General features: G+C 42.4%; 1 protein-coding gene across 7 annotated transcripts in view; it reads left to right on the top strand.

Annotated features, from left to right (window-relative positions):
- The first annotated feature begins 8,043 nt into the window (after nucleotides 1–8,043).
- The window catches only part of IKZF1 (IKAROS family zinc finger 1), a 69,852-nt gene continuing 49,980 nt past the window's right edge, over nucleotides 8,044–27,915 (top strand). For 3 of the 7 annotated variants that reach the window (XM_086608490.1, XM_086608491.1, XM_009988317.2), the window contains exons 1-2: nucleotides 9,568–9,600; nucleotides 21,391–21,444. In XM_086608490.1, the coding sequence (XP_086464616.1) occupies nucleotides 21,405–21,444 (40 nt within the window). In that variant the 5' untranslated portion in view covers nucleotides 9,568–9,600; nucleotides 21,391–21,404. Of the gene's footprint in view, nucleotides 8,066–8,650; nucleotides 8,675–9,480; nucleotides 9,601–21,390; nucleotides 21,445–27,915 lie in introns of those variants that run through there. The other 4 variants (XM_086608493.1, XM_086608494.1, XM_086608489.1 and 1 more) reach the window with 3 other exon arrangements.

A 27,915-nucleotide genomic window follows, 5' to 3' on the forward strand; every position in this document is an offset into this window, starting at 1 on the left:
GGAGTGGCTTGGTGGGCACCTGGCAGCAAGCCAAGATTAATCCACCACAAGTCCACAGCTGTCTTGTCATCTGGCCAGCTCAAAGAGAAGGCAGAGAAGCTTGAGTCTGCCCTTTAGATATGCCCTTATAATGGATTCCTTTATCACACTTCCGGAAATTTTCAGAATGTTTATGGTGTCCTCTGAATACCCTGGTGAAATAAAGAAGTGTTAACATTGCCATTTCCTCCAGAGAACTGAATGGTTCACCCAAAACTGCACAGCGAACACTGTCCAAGCCTCTTGCTTGTAAACTGCAGCACTAATCTCCAGATCTTGCTTTATTGCTCTCTTTGTTACAGAAGAAAGCTCCCTCTTGGATTCCTTAACCAAACGTTTTAACTGCTATTGAACAAAAAAGGTTTCCAACAAGTGATAGAGATCACAACGACACTCTGACCACAACGGCACTCTGACCACATACCTGTCATCACTAACTATAAATAAGATAATCCAGAGAGGAGATGTATGCTCTCGGCTATATTGAAATACATTGGAATAGGAAGGCACAAAGATAAAGAATAGTTTACTTAAAATGAGCTTGTTTCTCCATACATAGGATATTTGGCACATGTGTGCAGCAAGTATCATAAGTTATAACTCATCACTAACTAAATACAGGGATCTTAATGGAGAGTCTCCTGAACAAGGTGGGGCCTGTAGAATATGGTAGACCTCGCAGACAACAGTGTTCTTTTCTAGGGCCAAATGAGTGTAGTTATTGTAAAGCTGAATTGATTTTTTTTTTAGTAGATATGTTCAGTGAAAGAAAATCTCTCACAGAACGAATACTAGATTCACTAGAATACGGATATTCTTGCCACTTTCTGGCAGTTCAGGATCAACATCATATGATTCATATAATCAAATTAAACAATTGAATGTGGAATCATGATGCAATGCAAGTGTTTGGAGATCTTCACTGAATAATTATCAGTAATAAATTAACTTGTAAAAATGAGGATTTGTTATTGAACCTTTGAAGCAGAGAAGTTGGGTCAATCCTTCAACTATTAGCAGTACTATTAGTAGTTTACTCTCTCTGAAAGTTGAGTGTAACATAGAATCATAGAACCATAGAATGGTTAGAGTTGGAAGGGACCTCAAAGATCACCTAGTTCCAATCCCCCTGCCATGGGCAGGGAAACCCTACACTACACCAGGTTGCCCACAGCCTCATCCAGCTTGGTCTTGAACACTTCCAGGGATGGGACACCTACAACTTCTCTGGGCAACCTGTTCCAGTGCCTCACCACCCTCAATGTGAAAGATTTCTTCCTTATATCTAATCTAAACCTCCCCTCTTTCAGTTTAAAACCATTGCCCCTTGTCCTATCACTACATACCCTTGTAAAAAGTCACTTTCCAGCTTTCTTGTAGGCCCCCTTTAGGTACTGGAAGGCTGCAATAAGATCACCCCGGAGCCTTCTCTTCTCCAGGCTGAACAGTCCCAACTCTCTCAGCCTGTCTTCATAGGAGAGGTGCTCCAGACCTTGAATCATCTTCGTGGCCCTCCTCTGGGCTCGCTCCAGCAGCTCCACGTCCTTCTTGTGTTGAGGACTCCAGAGCTGAATGCAGTATTCCAGGTGGGGTCTCACGAGAGCAGAGTAGAGGGGCAGAATCACCTCCCTCAACCTGCTAGCCATGCTTCTTTGGATGCAGCCAAGGATATGGTTGGCTTTCTGGGCTGAAGCACACATTGCCGGCTCATGTTGAGCTTCTCATCCACCAGCACTCCCAAGTCCCTCTCCTCCGTGCTGCTCTCAATCCATTCTCCGCCCAGCCTGTGCTTGTGCTTGGGATTGTCCCGACCCATGTGCAGGACCCTGCACTTGGCCTTGTTGAACTTCATGAGGTTCTCATAGGCCCACGTCTCCAGCCTGTCAAGGTCCCTCTGGATGGCATCCCTTCCCTCCAGCGTGTCCACAACACCACACAGCTTGGTGTCATCTGCAAACTTGCTGAGGGTGCACTCATTCTGAATTTCTAGTGTCTTCCTTATCTTATTAAGCCAAGATTAAGGCCACACAAAAATGGGCGTATATCTTTTTCCTATTTCCAGCTACCTTCTCAGGTAGGATTAATTTTGGCAGTAGTTTCTCAAGAGAAACATTTGCCAGCTCTTACACAACTCTATTAGTGGAGAAATGCCTGATTAACAATGTGGATCTTGGAATAGATCCAGTATCTGACTAGGCTCAGGGACATCTTCATCTCTGCCTGGGTAGAATAGGTCCTAAGCATTGTGATCTTCAGCTTGTAGACAGACAGCCATAGCACCTCCATGATAGTGTGTAAAAAAAAAAAAAAAAAAAAAAAATCTTTAAATCTCAGATGCAATGGACAGCAGGAAGGAAGTGTGATAATCCCTCTTATTTCAGCCCCAGCCCCTTTTGTAAACGTGGAAAAGTTTTACCCCTCTTTTCCAAAAGGAAAAAGACTTGAGAAATTTTAACAGAAGTACAGCTATAGCTATACTTCATGGATTCACAAGTTTGGAAAGGATCAGTAACAGGAGAACCAGCATGATAGAACATTTCTCTTTTTAAATTTATACATAGATTCAATGATCTCTGAAAAGCAGATGATTGCCTTTTTCTAATCACAGGCTTTTGGGATCATCTTCTCCTTGCTCAAGCAGAGTCAGGCAGAGCTAGTTGGCCAGGACCACGTCCAGCTGGGTTTTGAATGTCTCTACAGATGGAGACTCCACAACCTCTCTGGTAAACCTATTCTGGTATTTGAACACCCTCATAGTACAAAAAGTACTTTCTTGTGTTCAGGTGAAATTTCCTGTGCCTATTGTCTCTTGCTGTATCAGTGAGCACCACTGAGGAGAGCCTGGCTTCCTCTTCTTCATTCCCTTCCATCAAGTATTTAGACACATTGATAAGATCCCCTCGAGCCTTCTCTTCTCCAGGTTGATCAGTCCCAGCTCTCCCAGCCTTTCTTCACAGGAGAGATGCTTCAGTCCCTTCATCGTCTTTGTTGCCCTGTGCTGGACTCATCATGCTTTTCCTCATGTCTGATCGGAGTTCTGGAGACCTTATGGGGATGTATTAGTACAGAAATTATTGCAGTCCTGTTCTGAGGCATTTTAAGTAAGAGAAATATCAATTAATTTTAAATTTGTGACTGATTAAAGCATTTCTGTTCAGACTTTTAACCTTGGAAATCTAGGCTAAATATTGGACTTCAGTAGCTGTCTCCAGATGTAAATGGAAGTTGAATTTTGTGTGTATTCTGTGTAAAACTAGCTACAGAAAAGAAGCATAAACGAGACCTATCATTTAAAAAAGCTGAAGCAGCAAAACTTTTTTTCCATAGGCCATAGGGGACATTTCAGAACAAGTGAGCCAGAATTTTGGTTTCAGTTACATTAGATTAAATCCTACATGCCATGTTTTTATATGCAAAGTAGTTGCTGGGTGGTCTTCGAAGCAAGAAGTGTGGTTCCTGCAACTCTTTGGTTGTATGCTAGCGAGGCTGCTGCTGCTCACAGTAGCGCCTTAGTCTTCTGTAGTCAGAACTTTCTTATTGTAGAGGGAAATTGCGTCCTTCCCTGCTCCCCTGACACACAGGTATTACTGTATGTAACCAAGCCCCTGTTAAGACTGATTAGCCTGTAATCAAGAATGTCTCATTTTGCTAGATGCAATGGACAGCAGGAACAAGTGTGATAATCCCTCTTAGTTCAGCCCCTTTTGTAAACGTAGAAAAGTTTTACCCCTCTTTTCCAAAAGGAAAACGACTTGAGAAATTTTAACACAAGTACAGCTACAGCTATACTTCATGGATTCACCATAGGCAATTCACAATAGGCAATTCCCGTTGCCTGAGAAGACAGCAAATTCCTTGGAACAGCTTGTGGTAAGGTAAAGCGACACCTATTAACCAGCACCTCTGTGCACTACCTAAACATAACCAGCAACAATTACAGAGTGTCCACCCTATGAAACAGAGTGGTGGTGTGGCAGGTTCCTAACTCTACTGTACTTGTCCTGTAGGCAGATCCACTGGCCAGCTGTTCCACTGACAGGATTCCTCAGGTTACCAGAACTATCTACGCGAAAATGCCCATGATGAGCCAGCAAAACAAGGAGATAACAGGCTGGGTGTGGGTTGAGAGCTCCTGGATTGGGTCTGGGTCCGCATTCAGCTTTGGTCCAGATGTGACTGTGAGCTGAAACTTTTAGAAGGGGATGCTTTTCAACCAGTGGTGTGAGACAATGTGTGGGACTGATGACATCTTTGGTGCACCCCTTCCCAAGTGTTTTGTGCATGTGTGCATGTGTACACCCATAACCAGAGTGTTTAATTCCACTAAAATTGTAAATGCGTGTAAACTTGAGATGCTCTTTCCTGAATAGCAAATGTCATTCAGCTCCATGGTTCCCCTTCAGTCAGTCAGTCACCGGTCATAGAATATGTACCTGTCCTGGATGCCAAAAAAACATCTGCAGTCATATTCAGCCTATTACATTCCCTTACGGTAAAATATTTTTCTACCTTTTTTTTTTTTTAAAAAAAAAAAAAAAGGAAAACCTTCTCTTCACATTTACTATTCCTAAAATGGAAATAAGTTAACAAAGACACTGATGACGAACTGTTAATTTTTCTCTCCTTTCACCTACATACAAATTAAAATCTCACATATCTGATCAGCTGTCGTTCACATTTCCTTGCATTATTACAACAGTTATTTATCTGTGTTTGTAGTGGTGTCCATAAGGCACTAAGAGCTTCTCTGGCCTCCAGATACGAAGCTCATAAGGAAAGAATTGAGAGGCTGAGGTATAGAAAACAACAAGGGGAGGAGGCTTTCTAATCGTATGCAGGTGACTCGAAACCAGTAGTATGGTAGAAGTCAGTGGAAAATACACAGATTGGAGAGAGCAAGGGCCTTCCAGTTGAGTTCAAGGAGGTCAGTCGGTGAAGAAAAGTTTTGTGGGAAAAAAACCTAGAGGCAACTGCCTGAAATGCTTATATGTAAATGAGAAACGAGAATGATGGGAGAGATCAAGTAAAGGACGGTGGGAAGCCGATGCAAGATAAGTTAGGAGAGAGGTGAGTAATAAATATGTTGCAACAGTGGCTGAGAAGTCAGCACAGCAATGGAAAGAGGAAAATCACATGAACAGATTGATGGGAAACAAAGGAGATTTTGGTGGTGATATTTTGTATTTATATGTCAGTAGCACAAGTGGTATTTCCCATGATGCGTAAGGAGAGGAAACCATGGACCTTCGAGATGCTTTTGAGGTAAAAGCATTAGAGCTTTGCTAAAAGGTGACAGAGTTCTTTTCTGAAGTTAAAAAATCTGAGACTACAGTTTAATGGATCAAAAATTAGAAACAAAGGAGGATCTATTAAATGTTAGACATTTTGTGGAACGGGAACAATGATCTGTATTTCCTATGTTAGATTCAAATAGCTGCCAATCAACAGTTCGGTGTGAGGCCCGCAATGTTTTCCTAAGCACTTCTGGCACTGCAAAGTACCAAGAGCCATCTGAGAACGAAATAGCACTGGGGCGTGTTTCTCGGCAAGGAGACTGGGTACAATAAGGATTGAGAAACAAAGCTGGTCACACTTAGTGTTATAGTAGAAAGCATGGTTTGGGGGAATTCCTGGCTGTACAAAACAATATCCATTACCCTTTTGTGCCTCTGTAAATTTGCCACGCTTCGTGTGATAAATCTTCGCCATCTTCATCTTGATCAGATGAGGATCTTCCATTTTCCAAACTGAATGAGAACTACTCATCCGACAAGTTCACAATCCTGCAAGCAAACCCTCTGGACATTGTGCCCAGGCCATTCTCTGAAGAATTAGGACTACAACATAAATCTTGTGGTGTAAAGGCAAGAGGAGCATCTGCCTGCCTCACTCCAGCTGTTGCAGAGAATATGCATGCTCTGCACTTAAAATTTTCTTGTTGATTCTCAGTTTGCAAAACTTTTCTGCTGTATTTTTGTATTAAATTGTCATCACCTGCCTGGTAATGGACTGAAGCAGCATGAACGTGGCATGCTGTCCGTTTTGAAGATTTAGGTTGGTAAGACTGATGTAGGAAAGCAATAAATGGAAAACGGTAATACATAGCAGTAGAAACATTGTACCTCCTGCAGTAACAAGTACTGTTTGTATTTAAGAACGAATCTGAAGGAAACCATTCACTGCACAGCCTTGTTAGATGCATCCCACAAAAGAACTGACAGCAATGGAAAAATTTCTTTAGTAAATTTAGTCTGAGGTAAGATTTAGCTGGCGATGAATTAGACAACTGTAAGGCCACTTGTTTTTTTTTCCCTATACTTTGCTCTACCTTATATCTTTTACAATCCACTTTGGCCCATCCAAAATTCCCAGCAATGTCATTGGAAATACTACAAGAAAAGGATTGTAGGATTTGGCTCCTCAGGCAAGTGCCTAAGCACTTGTGTACCTGCCACTATGCCTTACCAGATCTGCTCGAACCAGCTCTAGTCTTGGTAAGCATTGCTGGGACAGAGGAGCTCTCTCCAGGCTTCCCACTGCTGCTATCCCAGAAAGAAACTTGCTGTACACGAGAGCAGGCTGCCAGGAGCGAGCTCAGCGCTCCTGTGACTCTACCACTAGTAATGCTCAAGGGTGTCAGCCAAAAAAGGATCTTCACAACATCTTCTAAGTCCTGAGAGCTCCTGTGAGCTGTTAACAAACCTAAGCGCAGCCAGTTGCAGAAGATGCTTAACATCTCGCAGGATTTGACTTCAGCAGGCTCAGCTCATGCGTGTCCAGTGGCTTGATTCTGACCTTAAAACTCTTATCAGATATTTAATGAGAAATTGTGGCTTGCAGTGTGAAGTCTGCCTTTAAAAATACATGCCAGATCAGCTCCCCCCCCCCCCCCGCCCCGTAGGCTGGAGCACACTCAGAGCCACTGGCCTGCGGGCTCTGTGGCAGCTGGAGCATGGGAGAGCTGCAAACAGCTCCTGAAAGTCCCGTTTCTCAGTGGAGCGTCAGTCCTTTTACTTAGAAATATCCGGATGCACGTATCTGTGGAAAGTTGCTGCGTTCCCTTGAGTTCACCAGCTTCCGCTTTTCAAGTGGGTGGTTGGTGAAGCCCTCCCTGCCTGTATTTCCCAGTCTTGCTGAGGCAGAGCTCTTTGGGATTTCCTGGAGAAAGGTACTAACTGCTAGCGTATGGTGGTACCTTTTTGTGGATCTTTTCTTTCTTTCTTTTTAATGCCAGGGTGTGATTCTACTGATCAAATGTTCTCGTTTCCCCACATGCAAACCTGCTGGAAGACGTGGAGATAGTCTGGAATAAGTAAGAGGAGAATTTGGCTCTGGGTTTCAACCCTATCAGATCCATAAGGTCTGCTTGTAAGGTGTAGTAAAAGGAGGGTTCTGCATCTCTGTAAAGACTCAGTGAGAAAAATAAAAAACTTGAGAAGCACTAGGTATACCTGGTTCATCTTGGGTGTACCCAGATATAATCCCAGCTTGTGAAGCACACAGGAATCATGTCTGCAGAGCTCCTCCGAGGGAAGGAGAGCATGAAGTAAATCCCCAGGTACAGTCTCGCCATTTCTGTTCTAAAAGAAGCCCAACTTAGCATTGGAGACCTAATTTCATTGTACAGTAAAAACTTGTAGTTAGTAGCAGACAATTTCTGTCCCAAAGAGTGTGCGTTTTACTGGGCCCTGATCTTTCTGATGCTTACATGCTTGCTTCGCTTTGCGTCCCTGGATTGGCCCTTCTAAGTCAATGAGGTTACTCACATGCATGAAGTTACTCTCATGCCTAATATTTTTGTAATACGAGAGTGCAGATAAAGATAGGATGTGAGTAAAGGAAGTATTATTATCCTCATCTTGCAGATGGGGAACTGAAGCACTGCAAAAATGAGATCCTGATCCTCCACAGCGCGTGTACGCACTGAGTTCTTAAGGACACGAGCAATTTCCGTCAGGTTCGCCGTGCCCTCTGGACTGAAGCGTAAAGCCTGGATTTCAGGGACTGGCTCTGCCACCGATTTTGAGTAAGTTACCCAGGTTCCGACCCTGCGGCGTTCGGTTCGAGTGCTTAAAAAGCGTGGGACGCGATTCGCACGGGGCGCGGATGACCAGGCTGAGGTAAAGGAGGATGATCTGACCCCTTTTAACCTCGGCTCCGAGGCGTCACAGGTGGATGTCTGCCACCGGCGGCGTGTGACACCCCGCCGCGCCGCTGCCGCCGGCTGCCGCCCGCCGTGCCGGGAGCCCTCCGGGTCCCGGCGCCGCGTGAGCCCGGACCCGGGAGCGCCCGGCGGGGGCGGCGCGGAGCTCGGCCCCTCTCCCGCGCCTCCAGCTCGGCGCAGCCGGCGGGGCGCCCCGGCAAAACCCCTCGCCAGGTAAAACCCCCCCGCGGAGGCCGGCGGCCGCCCCGCCGCCCGCCCGCCGGCCGCCGTCCCGGGCGGCTGCTCCCGCGAGTCGGGGGCTCCGTCCGGCGTGCGCGGGTGCGGAGCGGGGGTGGCCGCACCGGGCAGAAGGCGGGCGGGAGCGACGGGGGAGGGACCGGGCGCGGAGCCGCCGCCCGCGGGGCAGCGCCGGCACATGGAGCGGCGCCGCCGCAGCTGCCGCCCGCCCCGGCCCCGGCCCCGGCGTAGCAGGTACCGCGGGGCGGGGGGTCCCGGGCGGGCACCTGCCGCAGCCCCCGGGGACGGGGAGGGGGGGTCAGCCCGAGCGGCTGCGGCGCGGGGGTGAGGAGGGGCCGCGCGGAGCCGGCGCTGCCGGGCAGAAGTTGCCGGGAGCGTCAAGTGGGAGACCGCGGAGCCCAGAAGGCAGGTCCTCCCATCCCATCCCATCTCGTCCCATCCCTGTCTTCCCCTCTTGCCCGTCGTACCCGCGTTTGTGGTTATTGTTTTTTGGTGGGTTTTTTGTTGTTTTTGTTTTTGTTTTTTTTTAATTTGAAAACATCGCGCCGCAGTTTGGGTGAAATCCAGGCGTTTTGGAACACTTCCTTAAAATTCCAGAGAGGAATAGCCTTAAGGAGCCGGCCGAGAAGGGGTGCTCATTGACTCGAAGGGGAGGGAGGGCAGCAGCGGGGCGGAGGAAGCGCTGCCCCACGCAGGAGCGCACGGACCGCTCTGTTTTTCGCCTCCTCGAGTCGGCTGCAGCACTTGGGTGCGTTCGAATTGCTGGCGCCGGGAATGGGCAGAGGGGAGGCAGGTACGGAGGTTGTAAAAGCCGTTTAGGGACTTGGAAAATCAGCAGCCCCTGTGCGCTTGAGGGGAGCGGCGTTAGAGGAGAAGTTGCTGACTTCCGAACAGCGGTGCCACCAGAAGTTTTCCTCCTTGCGATACAGCCTGTCACAGCACAGCTGGAGGTTTCTCTCGCCCGGCTCCGCAAAGTTGCCCTCTCTCTGAAGGGACGGTTTCGCTTTGTAGTCCTTATTAAGGAAGATGCGTGTAGTTAGAAACTCTGCGTGTGAAGAAACGACTTCCCACTGCAGCAGTCGATTCTAAGGAAACTTTTAAATTTGTGCTTCAAGAAACCTGGTTACTTCTCGGATTACTTTTCTACCTTGGTCTAAAAGGTATGGTAATGCTACCAGACGTTGTGCAAAGTGTTCTGCTTCCAAAATTGTTAAAAGTTAATAATACTGTGTCAGAAAAAAATCGTAGCTTGTGATTACAAATTGTCTCCAAAAAGTGATGTTTGGTGGAATGCAAGAATTTTTAGAGTGGTATGGCCACTAGCTTAAACTGTGTGAATCATTGTAGAGGAATATAATGCTGTTTCTTTTTTCTTTTTCTCTTTTTTTCTTTCATTTTTTTCTTTTTTTTTCTTCTTTGCACTGAGTTTGATTACACGTGTAAGTGCAAGTAGTGTTTTCAGAGGACTTTGTGTGGGGATGAGAAGTTAGAATGAGAGCTTCCCGACTATGTATTTTTCTTTTCAATAGCTAGATGCTACCAAGGTTACATTCCCATGCATTTACTGTCCAGCTGTCCAAAAGAACCCCAAATGAAATAAACTGGGTGTCTAATCCTGATTATATTTCATGCATTCACCTTAACAACCCATTTGCTAGACTTTAATAGTCTAGTTTTAAAATTGGAAGCTGTAATGCATTGTTAAGGGCCAAATCCCTTAAAAGACGCACTCTGTTAGCTTCATTTGACTGCTCACATCAATTGTGACTCACATGCATACTGGAGTACCATGTAGTATGACTCTCTATTAAACATTATAAATGATCATTGAAATGTAAAGAAAAAGCATATTAATATATTGCATTTAGAAATAAGCACTAAAATTACTTCCAAAGACTTGGAAAGACTTTATCTGAATCAACTAATCACGGGCATGTTCTGAGTGGCTTGCGGCACTGGTGTCTCGCCTTGCTAGTGAATCGCATAGTTTAAGGTGTTCAGAGTCTTAGTGAAATAGAAAATTTAAGGATGGGTGGGCTTTCTGATAGGAAAATGCAGTTGCTTCTGAATTTTCTAAACTAAATCTTTGCCCATAGGTAACTTTGCTTATTCTTCTTTCTCTTCTCTGATGAGGAAAATTGTAAGTCAAAAAAGTGAGAATGGATTTGTTCGAGTTACAATGAAAACACCCGGTACTCCTCTTCATGTGTTAGCGTAACAGTAGCACATAGTAGTTCATACTATGTCCCTTTTCCAAAAGATGTCATCGCTCACATGCAGAAGTTTCTTCCTAATATTGACATACTCTGCTTGGATTTTAACTCATAAAAGTTTGGTTTAAAATGGAATAAAAAATACAGGATATGCTGCTTAGACTGCAATATATTTCCTGCCCCACTCAAAAGTGTTTTTAGTTTGATGGCCGTATGCCTTATGGCTTTATCAAACCCTTTGAAACTGCTGCATATGGACACGAGAAACTAAGTGTAGACCAAGTGCAAGACCAAGAACTCTTAAAATGATAGCTGTCCTTAGCAGAACTGTGTGTGGGAAGTGTCCATAATACTGCAGAGCTCTGCACTTTCCTTAGTTCATGTTTCAGTTGTCCCAGACTAGCATCCAACCTCGAAGATTTTCTCACAAATATTAATATTGTTGACTATCCACGTCCGTGCTCCTTTTCTTTCTTTTTTTTTTTTTGTGAGTAAAGTAGCTTAAACTCAGAACTTGATATGCTGCAAGTCTAAAAAAAAAAAATAAAGAAAGAAATAGAAATCATATCCCTAACAGTAACATAAATTTAAGATAAAAAGCCAAGGAGAAGGCAGGTTTATCCACCCAGAGAGAAGACTGACCAGACTGAAGTCAGTGGAAGTCCAGTACACAACATCCTCAGGAGCCAGGACTTCAAACCTAATGCACTTATACCTGCAAGAGTCCTCCACCTTCTGGCTACAGCTTCCAGGGGAAGCGGCAGGAAGGCAGAGGCATAATGTGGAATTGTACTGACTGTCCTAATTCAGTCAGGAAGGACTGGTGGATGCCGGCAATTAAACAGCGATAACTAATCTCTCTTGCCTAACATAGCGATCGGCAGAGAGGGTAAAAGACTCTTCGCTCTTGGCCCTTCATGCTCCCAGTAACTGGAGAAGCATAGATGCTGATCCTGTGTGCACCATTTGTCCCAGCTAAGTATTTCTCAGGGTGGCTTCCTAACTCCAAGTGAGCAAAGAGAGTTGATGTGTTTTTAGTAGGTCCCATACTCAGGAGTTGTAGAAGAGAGACAAGGTTGTCATACACCTGTGACTTTCCACCTCAGCTCCCGGCTGCCAGTGCTCGCTCCGGCAACGGTTTGGTTGCATGTTTTGTTACATAAGCATGAATGACACCTTCGTCATTCCTGTGACATGCAGCGTACAATAAAAAATGCGATAGTCTCCATCTCAGTGTTACTGTCGCAGTTTTCCTTTCCCTTGGGGACCTTAATACCAAGAACCTGGTTTGCTTACCATTTCCACTGCATAGCAATGCAGAAATGTAAGTGGAGAATCAATCCACAGAGTTTTACAACAGTGCAAAACTTGTTTCTCAGCATTAAAATGTGATAACTCCTAAAGGAAGCCAAAAACACTTCCAGACATATTTTATGTGAGCTTAGGTACTTCTTACACTAATGCCACAATCTTGCAGAAAACAAGGAAATGGATCCAGTCTGCGTTTCGGCAACAGAAAACAAGGGCATAATGAATCGTATGTTGTTCTGGCAGATCATTTTTGGCAACAACTTCTTAAAAAGTCCAGAGGATATCAAGTCATGGATCACAGCCTAATTGTGTGGCTCTTTGTCAGGAAAAACTTCCACTGAGGACTTGTGGGTTTGGTTTTTTTTTTCCTGTTTTATGCGCAAAAAGAGCTGGGTCCGTAGTGAATTTTATTGTTTTTCAGTCAAGATTCACATATGTACTTGATTACATTTTGACCAGTCATTACTTTCTACTATTATTAAAAGTAATAGAATTAGACCAACAAAAACATAGTAAAGTTGTAAAATGTAGTGTAGCCATAACAGGATCTTTGGGAAAATCTCGTCATCCTTACGAGCGTAAGGCGGGATGCGCTGCTGGCACTGTAGTGGGCTCCCCTGGAATTCCCCTCCCAAGCGACAAACCCCACTTTTCTAGGAAGCATAAAATCACACAGAAAGAAAGGTTTGGGAATGACTTTTCCTTCTCAGAATCCTTTCCAAAAAAAAAAAAAAGGGGAGGGGAGGAAGCTGCGCTGCTGGACAAATGCCGTTGGGTTATATGCAGTTGCTAGATACCTTCGGGGAGTTCCAGGAATACATTATGTTAGTTGAAGGGTGGAAGGTAAGGGTTCTCATCAGTTTTTCTGGGATTGTGATTCTTTGGGAAGCATTTTTAAATGCTTACAACTCAACTCAAGAGTAAAAAGAGGAAAGACTTATTCCTCACTGGCATTTTTCTCTGTTATCCAGAGATTATTTTTTCCCCCACTGGAGGGGAACGGCATTTAGAGACGAGTGTGAACTCCATCTAAGGCAAGATAGGCAGCCTCGGTCTTGTCAGCTTTATGGCAATTTTTAAAGAGGAGGCTATTTTAAATCCTTTCCACTCATCCAAAGTAGCTGCAGGAGTTTTCTCTCTCTTGTGGCTATCCAGCAGGACGGACTGACTTCTGCTGGGAAACTCCCTGCTTTCAAGATCAACTGTGGTTTGTTGTCCCTGTGTCTGTAATCTGTACATAAACATAACTACAACTTGGAGTCAACCAGAGGTTTGGTTGCTCCCTACATTCAAACAGAATTATGTTAGCCCCTGAGGGTATGTTGTGATGCATACTTATTAAAAGCCCAACAACTTATGCCTCACCCTTCTGCTTTAAGACACACCTTCCTCCATGCTTTAAGCTGGTGAACAAGACGAGATTGCAGTTTTTTTTGTGCTGAGCAGGTCACTACCAACACGCTGTGGTGACTGCAAAGGCAGGTCCCAGTCCTGAAAAGATACGTGCATGTTCTTAGCTTTGTTTATACCATTGCAAATTCATGGGGTAGGACAGTGCGGGTCTGGGACCTGCATGACACGCTCATGCTTCTTGCACAAATGCCTCAAAAGGCTGCTCAGATGGCAGTTTTTGAAGAGCAGTCACACTGAAATGGTCATTTTTTTTTAAGCAATGGGAACTGTCCACTTCTTTAGCTTGTTTTGAAGTGTATTCGTGTGAAAGATTTACTTTTCTTCTTCTGATCCCAGTTGCTCTAGCTTTCTCAGTAAAAGAGAAACTTGCTCTGTAAGACAGATCTGATTCCCTTCGTTTGCTTCATTTTTCCACTTCTGTCAACTTACTGAGAACAGTGAAGCAATTGCAATATAAAGCTGGAATTGTCCATAGTGGACTGGGTCCAAAATATTTGCAAAAGCAGAATGAGTTAACTGAAACATGTAGTGTGGAGAAACTTGCTAATTCATTTCAATTACGGTAATTTTAGGAATTATTTTTAGGTTTATTTAGAGGAAAAAAAATCACACAGATCTCTAATATGCTTATTCAGGCTGATAATGTCCTTTAATAATCCATAACAACTTGAACAGTTTGAAGGGAAATTAGAAAGCAATTCTGTGATCATGAAGCAGAGTTATTGAAACCTCCTATAATTTGGACAAATTGACTACTGATATATTGTTGGGGATACTTAGCAATAACAATTCCAGACATAAAGGAATCCTTTTATGTTTTCTCTATTGCATATTTAGATACGCTGTGCTAAGGACATCCTACGCTTTTAAAATCATATATATGTGTATATATGGATACAAGAAGCAGAGTTTTGCATCTGTTGCTTGCCTTCCTCTAGTGAGAGTCCTGGAAGAATATCCAAGAGCTCAATCTGGCCGCTAGAGAATGTGCTATGTTCTTAGATTGAGTACCTTAATTTACAGACCTCACCTTTTTTTAGTCAGTTTATTTATATGATGGAAATGTGTACGTTTCCTTTGTCATGGTGAATTTATCCCGCTTTTCTGCTTGATTTTTAGTGAATAAAGGTGACAAAGTTTAATGAGTTAATAAAATGTGGTCTTAATTAGGAAAATCACGTTCGCATTTTTCTCATATTGTGGAAACAATTTATAATGACCCTGGTTGCAACTCAGAAACTTGAAGGAAGAACCTTTTTCATATTTGCAAGGATATGAAGTCCAGTAATTTGCACACAACGACAATGAAAGAATAGATTTTTTTTTTCATTATCTCCTTTAAAGATGAATTGTTACATTAATATAGCTGAAACACAGTAGAAGGCTAAGAAGAGTGCATATGGAAAACACATATGTGCATACAAGATGCATTTTTTATCGTTTGTCAGTGCTTTGAAAAAGAATTCCCAAAGAACTGAGAATTGTATAAGATCTTTGAGACAACTTTTTTTACACCCGCACAATTGTTCACTAACATGGAAATTAATTTTACATGTGCCAGACATATAAATGTTTCACATCTGCAAGGTTAGCAGGGTTCTTTTCTTAATCTTGTGTGTTGAATCACAGTTCTTCCTTCATTTTGCAGACAGGAGCTCTCCATTGAAATTTGACCGTATGCTTATAATTGTATTGTCAATTTGTGTAGTTAACCAGAATTTACACTAGGCAGGAATTGAGAAACGACTGAATAAACTAAACACCTCCTTAGACTTTGTAGAAAATGCTGAATATGGAATTACTGTAGAGGGAAAGAAATTGATTCACTTAGTTTTAACCTTTTTTCTGTTTTAACGCAGTAATACAGTCCTTTAGAAGACCTGGAGGGTATTTTTTTTTAAACAGAAATGGAAGGACACTGAAGTGCTTATTATGAATCTCAGTTTTTAGTTTTCAGAAAGGACCACCCCTCATCTTTGTAGTTATTATTTACATTTAGCTGTGTGATGAGGCGGAAATTAAAAATAGAATTAAAATGGTTCTAAAGTGGAGTCATTCACAGAGATTGTGAAGTCTAGCATATTAAATTACAATAATAAAGCTAATTATCAGCTGCTTGCCGAGATATTGGACGCTTTCAATTAAAATTAGTTTGTAGGATTCTAGCAATTTTCTTCAAGTATTTCCACTGGTTGTGCAATACATACTACCTTTTACCCATATTTAACAGCCTTCCTGTTGTGTGTTCAGTCTTATGCAGCACATTTGTATGTGAACTTAAAAGTCTATTAAAAAAAAAATTAGGTGTTTTGTTTAAATGGAAACTAAATGTTAAATACTTTTACAGGGATGTCTTTATTCATCTCCTCTCTTGGTTGATTCAAACTCATTGACTTCAGTGGATGCAAGAGGCTTGGTTCTGCTAGGTCGAGACCCTCTGGTGCAATTAGAAATGCAGCTGTATTATCGTTCCGCAGGTAGATGCAACTCCCAACTTAAAACCAAAAAGACTGATGACACATACATGCCAATATAAATCACTCCTAACCTTTTGTTAGTGTGTAAATTCTCCTGTCAGGTATGTTAGGGGTTATAGGTGTTCAACTGCACTGTGTTTTTCAGGCTGCAGCCTGGCTTTGCCTTATTAATCTATTTATTAAACTTCTCTTTATATGTCGTAGGTGGTTGAATCTAGGACTCGTTTTAGGAGCTTTGCTTCAATTTAGGTTGTAAAGTGGGTTGGGGTTTTATGTTTTCAGTTGTTGGTTTGGATTTTGAGTTTGCTAAAGCTGCAGCCTGTGTGATGAGGAGCCAATGAGACATGTCAAAGACCACAAAGATGAGACGCGCTCACACACAAGCACTCCATTAGGGCCAGCTGTTCCAATGACCTGTGCGAGCGGTCCCTTTTCCTGCTGCGGGGCTGCTTACACAAGCTGGGGTTGTGAAGTCGGCCCTTTCCCCGTGGTGGCTGTGGAAGCATGGCTGGGGTTTGCCTCTTTGCTTGTTTGTTTTATCGCAGTTAACCCAGAGCTGCCACTGCTGAGGAACACGTGCTCCCCTCTCTTTTTGTATTTGCAAAAGCACCTGCAGAATACCACCGCGTCCTTTGTAGAAAGTTTCTTTGTCCCTGCCTCCAGACTTCATGAGCATGCATATTTTCTGCACTAAACTTCGTGGATAAGTGTACCTGCCCCTGCAGGGTACACTCGAGACAGAAGTGTTCCTTCAGGGACCTTTCTGCCTGCTCAGCAAGGCTGCGCCTACAAATAGTCAGGAAGCACGCAGCTGGACGTGGTCTGGGTTAGTGGACTCCTTGCAACACCAGAAGTAGAGCTATCTGTAGATGGAAGGCCAGCTCTGAGTTTAGGTGTGCTGGTGTACGTCTAAAGTGGCTCCACAAATGTCAAAATTGGTGCTTTCATTTCCATATCACACGTGAGGTCCCATTGTATTGAGTGTGGAGCACGTGTTGTCCCAGAGAAGTCAGTAGATATGTTGCTCAGGAAACAAAGAAGACAAAATAGCTAGTCTTTGGCATTGGATTAGGTCATTCCATTGAATTATATCAGTGGCCCAATCTTGCGATCTTTTAATATCCTAAGAGAGCTGGGTTTGTAGAGGGACTGACATGCTTACACATTTGTTTGAATTGATAAAACACTGTATAAATGCTAAGCATTCATTTTCTTGACAAGGAGGTTTACTTTGGAATTTGCATTGTAAAACAGCAGATGAAATAATAAACCAAGAACTGCAAATAATTAATTTGCTGTATTCAGGAAGATTAGAAAATCTTGACCTTGCAATGACTTCTTCCTATTTACACCTGGAATCCTAAAATGTCCCAAATCCACGTCTGGTTGTAATTGACACCAGGTATAAATGGAGCAGTACCTCAGTGATTCACAAGGTGTATTTTGATATACACTTAGGACATTGCACAAGTTGTATTATAGAGAGAGTTTCAAGGAGAGAAATCAGCCACGTTTAAATTTTCTTTGGGTTCAAGATGGTAACCTAGACAAATGCTGAGTAATTTAACTCCTAAAATTTTTGTGCGAGCATGGTCAGTTAGGTACTTTATTATTTAAGACAAAATCAACATAGCCTTTCAGGTATTTTGTGTGTTGATTATTAATTAGCTGAAGATTTCAACATTTGATTTTTTTTCCAAAGCATTATGGTAGCTTCATCGGTGAATCTGGTATTTGGAGTCTAAAGAGGAAAACATACAGGTTAGAGTTCTGTATGTGAAAAGACCTGAAGAAGTATTTTTATCTATTTTGGAGGGAGTCTTGTAGCTGTTTCAATACGAGGCCAAACTTTGAAGCTATTTGGATTCCTAAGTAGAAGAAATATCTGTTATCACCTAGGTGCTGATCCCTTTCCTGCTATAAATGAGTGCTACACACGTTCAGCATGTGAGAGCAAGATTGCTTCGGTCAGCTGCCCACCTGGCTTTTGATTTCTAACTTCAGGCTCCTAAGTTAGCTGCTGACGTACGTAGATGCGACTGCACTGAAGGCAGTGAAGTCATACACACGTCTTATGCTAGTGATAAATTTGATTCTCTAGATATAACTTGCAACAAAAAATGGCAAAATGATTCTCTTTCTTGCCAAACGAACAGTTATTTAGGGTCTTATGTCATAAATATTTCTTAAAAAGTTAGATGAATCTCTCTAAAGATCCATTAATTTACAAACTGATATCAAGTAGGTACTTTGGTGCAAATCCTTGTATCTGTACATAGGGCACTCTTGCTTTCCGGGAAGTCAGCAACAGCATTTCTGCTGATTCTGGAGCAGAAGAGGAAAGGGAGGAAAAACAGGGTATAGTTTCCTGTTCATAGATTTATCATACCAAAGGCAAAGAGGTAAACTCTACTCTTAGCACTTTAAATTTAGCCCAAGACATGTTTTGCTCAAGTCTAGTATGAAAAACTTTTTAACGGTCACAGATCCAAAACTAATGCACCCTTGTCATTGCAGAATTGGGGTGTGGGGGGTGTCTTGTCATGTGTTCTTTGCTGATACAGAGTCTAAGCTGAAGTTCGCTGGGATTTCATTATTATTTACCAGATACCACAGGGTAGTATGGAGTAAGAGTACAATTTTTCCCTGGGAGGGATTCAAAACACCCTTAGGATTTTTAAAAGTTCTTTTTTTTTTTTTACTTTTATCAATTTGCTTAGTGCTTGTGGATCTTAATCTTCATTCAGGAACCATTCTTAACTGTTCTACATAATCATTAGAGGAGCAAAATCTTTCCCTCATCACTTTTCCACCAGCTCTGTTTTCTCTCCATGTGTAATCCCTGGGAAATGGATCAGCTTTGCCAACTGCCCTAAAACCACCTAATTCAAGGATAAACTCTAAAATTGCGTCTTTGAAAACTGAGGGCATCTCTTTCAGGACAGACAATCATCTAGCCTCACGGGAAGCAAGCCTAGGAAGAGTACTCTAAAAAAAAAACCCACACCAAACTGTACTCCAGTTCACTTCCATTTAAAAAAGACCCAAACAGTCTGTATTCTACTTTATCTCTCTCCATTTAAGAATTGGGAAGTGTTTTCAAACTGAATTCTGTCTGATGGCAGCAAGAGACAGGAAGGAGTACAGCTGAGAAGTGTGCTGCTTAAGTTGCAGAAACGCTGAACGTAAGACTTGTCGTGCCAAAGGCAGGTAAATTCAAGAATACAAAAATAGAAAAAAATTTTCTCCTTTGCCACCTCCTCCCCTTGTCGCTTCCAGTCCTGCTGAAGCCCTAGCAATAGGAAGAAGGTAGGTGCAGATGGAATAACGTGCCCTTCAAGAGTGTGGCTTTCTTCTGGTAGGTATTTTCTTGAGATGTTTTCTTTGGTTGATTGGTGTTCACTGTACTCTGTGGAAAAATGTGTAATAATCGACTGATTAATAGTAGCCTGGTGACCCTCAAAGGCAGTAATAGATGCATGGGCATTTCTTTTTTTCTTCCTTTGTGTTTAGTCATGCTTGCAGGAGAAATAAGGGACTATACCCAGCATTTGTACCATGCCACCTGCCATAAATATACCACATTTCCAGTAACTGAGCGGTCTACCATCATAGGGTTTTCCCTCCTGCAAGAGAAGCTTTGTTTCCCATTGACTACTTCATTAAAAATGGACCTATTGAAAGCTCTTCAGTCCCATAGGAACTGATGCAAATTGTTGAGTGGTAGGTGGCTTTTTGCTTTTTGGTTTTTGCATGGCTGTAGTCATTTCTGAGAATTATTTATAGATGTTAAACAAGTTGCTTGTCTGGAATTAAAGTTTCTGAGCAGAATATAGCAAGACAGAGCATATTGGGTATTAAGTAGTGCTATGGTACATGGGCAAGAGGCAGAATGCTCTGTGAGAATACCGAACTTTTTTTGCAAACTGCATAGACCCAAATCTATTCCCCAGCCTATCTGTCTGCAGCCCTGCAGTCTACGCGCTCTCTTTTTGTGAGTCTAGCATGGACCTGGTGAGGGAAGCCAGCTTTTGCGAGGGGTGGGCAGCAGTATATTGGATCTCAGATGTGAGGAGACCATAAAACTGATGAAATGAATAAATACGACCATGGCTCTTACGCTTTCCCACTGCAGCTTGTTGGGTAGCAGGTTGAAGATTTTTTTGGGGGAAAAAACAGTTACAGAAGTTAGGCTAAAAAGGTTAGGATAAGGTTTCAGTCCTTTCTATAGGAAGTCAAGCCACATCCTCCTCTGCTTCCAACCCTTAAGAAAATACATCTTCTTTAATTCCAGGAAACAGGGATGACGGGGCAGGTATCTCAGTTACAAGGAACAGCAAAGAGCCAGCTCCTCTGCTTGCCAGGATGTGAAGCCAGCCACACCAGCTAAAGACGTGACCTAGCATACCATGGCTGAACAAAAAGCTTGTTAGCTTTTTGTCCCCTCCCCACCTGAGTCTACCTCAGCTGCCCATGCCATACTTCAAGGTGGGGACCAGGTTGTGCTGGGACTACCGGCTCCGGCAGCACATCTATTATCCAAGGGGCCACCAGCTGTCCACAGCCGGCACTTGAGCCCTGAGACCTGCAGGGTCCCCTTCTGACTGAAAACCTGGATTTTGTTTCTACCCCACTAACCCTCCGCACGCTTCTCCCTGGCGCTTGTGGTCACTGGTTGCTGGCTCCTCGGAAGATGGTGTGTCGCAAGCGGAGGGCAGGAGCTTCCCGGTATCGCTCGCCACGCCGTGAAGCCAGCCATCTGTCAGCAAAACAGGAAGGCACGGGTTCCCTTTCCCTCCTGGGCTCGTTTTGCTATTTTCGGGAGCTGTACTTCTCCCCAGCGCAGCGCTGGGCTGGTGCGGTCTGAAGGAAGGGCTCCCGGGCGAGCAAGGGGCCAAAGCCTGAAGCTGCTGCTCTGCCCATCTGCCGCGGCCGGAGGTGTATTCATTATTAATGGAGGTAGTGGCGGTTGCTGCTCAGATATGCAGCCCTGCCTGGGTAAATGAGACATTCTTCAGCAAATTGCTTCGTTTTTTGATTGCTGATTGTACGCGTGTCACCAAGCTGACTCAAGGTTCATCGATGCATGCTCAGTAAATTAGAAAGAACATAACTATGGATCAACCAAGAGAATGAATTCTGTGCCTACAATGACCCAGGGCCATTTAATTTTCTGCTTAATTTTGTTGCAGTCAGTTTGCATTTTGGGTTATTATGCAGTAGGAAATTAACAATAAATAACAAATTTGGTCCTCCTGTGCTTGTAATGATATTTTTATAAATCTTTGTAATGCTGTTTTTAAAAGGATCAAGGTCTGTGCCAGTCTGATACTCCAGCAAGTATGCAGGGAGGAAATAAAGAGAAAAATACATTATTCTTCCCAGATAATCTTATAGTTAAATAGCAAAGGGTTTTTTTTCTTTCCCCTTCTTTCTCTTTCTCTGTGTGTGTGGGGTTGGTGTTTTTTTTTTCTTTTTCTGTGTATGTATGTGTGGGTTATTTTGCATTAACTTAAGGCTTTTCTTCTATTCTCAGATAACTTGAGGAAAATGGAAACAGATGAGGCTCAAGATATGTCCCAGGTTTCAGGTGAGGTCCTTAACGAATACTTCTGCAAAGAAAATCCTAAATTCCTGCTCGTCTTTCTAGCATAGTACAATGTTTTTCTTGTTGTCAATAAAATTGCTTTGGGTCTTTTTTAAATCAAAGTGGGAATTGAGATATAATTAATGATATCACTTGATATCAAACCCAACAGTGCATGGATTTTTTAAAAGGAACTGGATAAATAAAGAAGTCAAGGGAATATAGAAGCATAGATGTAATTTGCATTAAATCTGTGATAGCGTATCTCTTAAGCATGGTCAGGTGCACATTTACACTCTTTCTTCTGGGAGCAAAATTCTGATTGATACAAAATAAATATAGAACAAACAGGTGGGAGGTGGCAAATACTAATTAAAAGCAAACAAACTGTTTACTACATAAGGTTATTTGACTTTTTCCAGTGTTCAGTTTTACTTACAAACATTTAAAAAATTAACAAAAAAGAAAAAAAAGAAAAAGGAGGAGTGATTGACATGAGGCTTTACACTTGTAACTCTTTTTGTCCAAGATGATAATATTTCAAAAAATTTTTAAACAGCAGAGAAGTTAGGTCTAAAATTTGTCCTGTAATGATATGGATAGGATTTTGCAATCTTACGCCATATTGATATTCCTGGGGGGGGGGGGGGGGGGGGGCGCTGTTATTCTTAACTTCCTTTGAAATTGGCTCCTTGAAATCTCAGCTTAGCAAGATAATACATATTCATACCATTGTGCCTCTGCAGTTGAAACAGGACAAGTTAATCTCTTTCCTAGTTTCCCTAATATGTTGGCAGCTGCAACAGTTAATGGCTTTCAGTTTTCACTTTGAGTGTTCAGCCTGGAGCACGACAACCCCATCACCAAGGCTGAGGCCACTCCTGGCAGATACCTGGGCGTGGGGCTCTTTCATAAGAGGCAGCTCTTGGGCACTGCTGGCTCAACACCTGGAGGACAGCTCTAGGAGATCACGAAGATCTGGGTATAGTGTGGGTGGGTAGGTCACTGGGTTTTCCTGAAATATAAGAACTAAATTTTCTTTCTCTTTTCTCAAAAATTGGAAGCCAGAACTTCTAGTGTCATCTGAAAATTGAAAATCAAAGATGTTTTCTGTCTGAAAGAACAACAATATAATAATCCTTCACGCAAACAGAAAATTTTCAGTTACGTTTAGTATAGGGAAATCATTCCTAGTCAGCCCTGTGGAGGCATGTTGCGCTCCCCTCCTCAGGTAACAATTTTGAAGTTGTGACTGGATCTGCTTACACATCAGTGTGTTGTCACATGCTGAAACAATTTGTGTATGAAATAAAGCCTGTCCTATACGTGCTGCTCTTGGAGCATGTGTGGCCCTAGCAGAAAAAGCAGTGGAGTTTTAATCCTTTATGCAGACAAAGCACCGTGGATCCACTCAGAGCCATGAGATTCGAGCCCAGCTCCTCTGCTTGCTGCAGAAACAAACCCCTTCCTGCTTGCGTGAGCTCCTGGGGACAAGAGCCCTGACCTCCTCTTCCTCTGCAGCAGCACAGGCTCCCCTGGATACCCACACCTAACCTTTGTGGTGTTCTTCGCAACAGCGCTAGTTCAAGCTCCACACCTGCTACCTCTTACCAGGGCATTGCTTTTTTTCTTTTGACACAGGGAGGAGCAGCGTGGGAGGTGCTGCATGTAGTCAAGGAGTAGATTAGAAAGTCACACATTTTGCCTTCCTTATGGTCTGTCTCTCCCCTTGAGAAGGAAGATTGGCAAGAAATTTGCTGTTTTGAATGTTTGTGTATATGTAAATATATACATAATATATGTATATCTATGTATATAATTTGTAGCTCTCGAAGTTTTCCAGGATTTGAACCACTATAGTATTTTTTGTGCCCTTTAGCTTTTCTAGCAAATAATACTGATGAGAATAGTACTTTTCTGTGATGAGAGAGGGTTCTCTTAAAAATATATACATATATATCAGTGTAAGAGGAATTTAACCTCTGATAAGAGGTAGACTTACATAAACAGAATACAGAAAAAAAAAGTCTGCTTCGAACTCTTCTGAGCATCTGGTACTTTCTGTGAGCAGAGGCTCTGAGTTGTATTGGGTTGTTAGCTGGATTTGTGAACAACTGGCTAAAGAAAAAACTTGCTCATTTACTTTCATTTATGATCTGCTTTGTGTGTGAACTCAACCTTCTGGAAACAGGAGTTTGTCAGATTAGGTTCCACAGATGTCAGCTCTTTGTAAGATCTTGCTAGACCTCAAAAGCAGAGGATCTGCAGGTGCGAGGATGTTACCTACTTCTTTATCATAGGCTAGTGAATCCAGAAAGGAGTTTTCCCCCTCTTCTCCTCCTCCTGGGGTACTACATGCTTCTAGGATGCTTCCTTGCATGATAAGGGAGTTCTACTATATATCGGGAACCAGATAGACAATTGCACAGTTTCGGCAGTATGAGATTGTCTTGTTAGCTGAAAAATACTTTTATGTATTTTTCCTTCTCTGTGGGTAATGATCGTGAGGTGTAGCTTGAGCCTATGGAATTAGGTGACTTTGTTCACTAGCACACTTCATTGTGTTTTGTTTTGTTTTGTTTTTTTTTTAAATAAATTAGTTTAGGGGAATTCTTTGGGGGTTTTATTTTGGTTTTCAACCCAGAAATAAAATAGGTCTCTAGAAACAGTCTTCTCAGCTCAAAAGCAGTGTTTTGCAGCCATGTGCTTTATGCAGCTGTAGCTGACTCAGGTGTGGCAGGGGCAAGCCAGGCCAAGAGAGTGTAAAATTAGTGTGAGCGAGCCAAAGCCTGCGTGCACACAGGCATTCCTGCTTCTGGGAATCCAGGCATGGCTGGCTCCTAGAGGAACTGAAATACTGTGTGACTAGCACAGAGTTCACACTTTTTATTTTTCTCCTGAAAGTGATATTTCATGAGGCAAGCAGTTGCAGTTCTGAAATGAGGAGAGAGCTGACATACATTTAACCAAACGGTATCCGGCACCCATACAAGAGAGTCAGAAAACACAGATAATATCTCACTTAACAAGCAGTATTTTTCCTGCTTTTTTTTTTTTTTCTTCTCAGTTCTAGGGCCTAACAGTTAAGGAAGGTGAAAAAACAGTACAAATGTTTCCACACCTAACATAAAAAGATCCCTCTAGCACCGACCAGGCTGTGCCGTGCTCTGCAAGTGCACGAAGAAGAGTTTTGCATTTGATGTTCTTGCTAGGGCCTGGGAAGGTGGAAATGAGTGTATCCTGGGCTGGAATCTCCCGGCTGAGAGCCTGGTGCCCATCCCAGAGTGATTCTCTTCTCATCACTGGAGGTTTGAGATTCCACTAGTGAAAAGGGGACGTGAATTGAGTTGTGACTTTCATCCAGAAAAATGTGTGTGTTGTTTTTCTTGCATAACTTCTCCAGTGATTCTAGTGTTTTTATAGAAACAACCCTCAGCTATTAAATAGACTCAACATTAGTTTGTGAAAGGATAGAGAATGAGATTTCTGTAAGAAATCCTGCTCTGGTTTTCTTTTTAACAGTTGTAGCTCCAGCAACACCTGGCATGAACTGAGTTGCTCTCAGAACAGAATGGAGATGAACAGACTTTGGTAGGAATAAAGGATGCATAACACCTTATGGGGCTGAGCCCTTTGTTCCCTTCCTCTCTTTCCTCATGTCTTTAACTATATGACTAAGGCAGAGATGAGGAAACTGAAGCAGAGAGAAGTTGAGGATCTTACCAGGCGCTGTTGACAGGTTAGGCACTTCTCTGACAATTCTCATACAGAAATGGCAATGTCTGGAAATCTGAGACCATCTTTCAGATCTTCAGGATGAATTGGGGAACATATGATACAGCCTGCAATTGAAGTTATCTCCATTTATGATTTAACCAAGGGCAACATGAATCAGTGGCAGAGCCAGAAACAGAACTTCAACTCTACAGCTCCCTTGTTTTTTGTGTTTGTTATGTTAAGTGGCTCTTTATAAAAACTAAAAAAAAAAAAAAAAAAAAAAAAAAAAAAAAAAAAAAAAAAAATCACAAAACACAGCCCCCTACCCCAAGATTAGATTGCGTTGTCTATGCTTCACTTCTTATTTTTGAACAAAAATATAAAATGACAATGGAATAAATCTGTGGTACTTTACTCTGTTATGTGACATTTTAATAATCTACCCCAGTACTTGCCACTAGGTGTGTGTGTGCGGGGGGGGGGTTAGCTCCATCCCTTGGACCAGTTATCGTTCTAGACATGCCTGTTAGAAATTAAATGGGAAACTGTTCCCTTCTTTCCCCCACCCCATTTCCATTTCGAAATTCATTGGAAAAAAGGTGTTAGTGAGATTGCGTATCTGTAAGAATATCATGCAGTAATGAACTTAGCATCGTGTAACAATTTAGATGTAGTTAAGGCATGAAATACAAATATCATGCTCTAGAATCCAAGACACAGAGCTCAACAAATATATATATTTTAAAGCCATTATTTTTACCCTGCCTTTTTGCATGCAGGGATTTCTTGATCATGTGTAACAGAAAGAAAACAAATAATATGAAATGAGTCATTAAAGCCAAGTTTACTAAGTTTTCTTAATTGTAGTCTCCTGCAAAAAGTGAAACATATCAGATCTCCAGCTTCTGCCCCACCAAGTCCGTGAGGCTAGTCTGATTCATGCCACCCAGGCAAAGGGCTCTTAATTTAACAAGGAGAAGATTGATATCTGTTTAGTGAACCAAACAGTTCACCATAAACTGTGAAAGTACGCATCTAGTAACAGGTTTCTATTCTAAAAGACTGCTTTGACTTATCTTCAAAGCATCCTAGGTAGCCTGCTTATTGTAGTTTGCCTGATTACACACTAAGAAAGTTTTGATTTTGTTCGCTATTTGTTATCTCATAGGTCTGATATTATCTGTTTATATTGGTTTGTAGCCAGAAAAGCCTTCAAGTTTTTAGGGTAAGTGTTCTTCTGAATCTAGACTAAGTCAAAGCATTGATTTCTGTTGTAACTGAGAGCGCAATTTGAACCATGGAACGTTCAAGTGGCTTTTGATTATTATTACTTCATAACAAATTTCCTTAACCTATATGTAGTGTCAAGAGAGCTGATTCTGACCAGACTACCTCTTGCCCTTTGATTAAACTTCTGGTTTTTTGTTTTTGTTTTGTTGGGAGGGGGAAGTGTTGAAAAAGCTGAAATATTTCAGCTGTCTCTCCTCAACCATGCATCCTACCTGTAAGAGATACCTCAGCTTGGCAGGATGGGACTTACATTGGAAAGACTCTGGCAGTTCTTTAAGTTCCTAACATCTCATAAAAATAATGCGGGAAACTACAGGAATAACTAAATAAGGAGCTAAACAGTGAATGGCAAAAAGCATTTTAATGAACTTACTTCCTGCTTTTACTTTCCTCTGCTGTAAAATTCATAGTCTTTCTTTTCCGTTTACACAATCCACCTTCACTCTTGCACTCACATCCAGTGGGCCCATTTAAGAATACCCTGCAGAAGGCGGAGATGGGGCAGACCTTGTGAAATTTCCTAGTCAGTCCCTCTGCCAGTGCAGGACTGTTCCTTCGCTGTCCTTGAGTCCTCTGGCTGCAGTTTTAGATTCTTCACCTGATGCCACTCTCACCACTCCTGCTCAGAGGTTATTCCACAGTCTGATAAACACCATTAAGAAATGCTGTCACCCACTCATTTTGTTCATTTAAACCTAGATTTGTGCAAACAACTCAAACCAGTTAATTTGGAAGATGTCTTAAACCTACCTGTCTTTCCCCCCGCCCCCAGCATGATCAGTATAGATTAGAAGGCATGATGACTTGCTCCATCCAGGAGGTTGGAAGGAAACCGTTTTCTTCTTTCAGGTCAAATCCATAGCTGACATCACCAGACTGTTGTCACTTAAGTAAGCTACATTTGTTTTAGTTTTTCCTTTTCTCAGAAGTGATTTCAGAATTAATTAATGTTTGTGTGTTAATGAGGGAATTCTCATTAGAAAAAAAAACAGACTTATTTGCTAGGCCTTCATGCCTAGCTGGTGTGCTGATTGCTGCGGGATGTCTAACAGATTGCATCAGTGTAAATTGGTAACATCTCCATTTTGGAGACAAAGGTCTTATGTGAACATTACTGAGTTCAAATCCTGCTCTAGGCCTATTCCATTCTTGGCTATAAATGCAAAGACCAGCCTTTTAGTCTTAGTCGATGAAAGTAATCACTTAGATAATTCTTTTGGTAGTTGTTCTCAAGGCAAGCTTTTGTTACAGATGTGTGAAGTCATTTGGAAAAAAGCTCTGCAAGACAGGGAGAGTACTTTGGGCAGGACATGTGTACTGTGACTGAGAGCTAAACCAAGAAGCTTCACCATTTCTGGAAGTGCAACACTTAGCAAAAGAGTTATTTTCCTTATTATGTTACATTCGGCACTAAAACAGTTCCACAATACTTATAACACACTAAAGCACCAGGCTGTTTTCTTCTGC

This window comes from Tauraco erythrolophus, chromosome 3 (genome assembly GCF_009769465.1).
Source record: "Tauraco erythrolophus isolate bTauEry1 chromosome 3, bTauEry1.pri, whole genome shotgun sequence".
Taxonomy (NCBI): Eukaryota; Metazoa; Chordata; class Aves; order Musophagiformes; family Musophagidae; genus Tauraco; species Tauraco erythrolophus.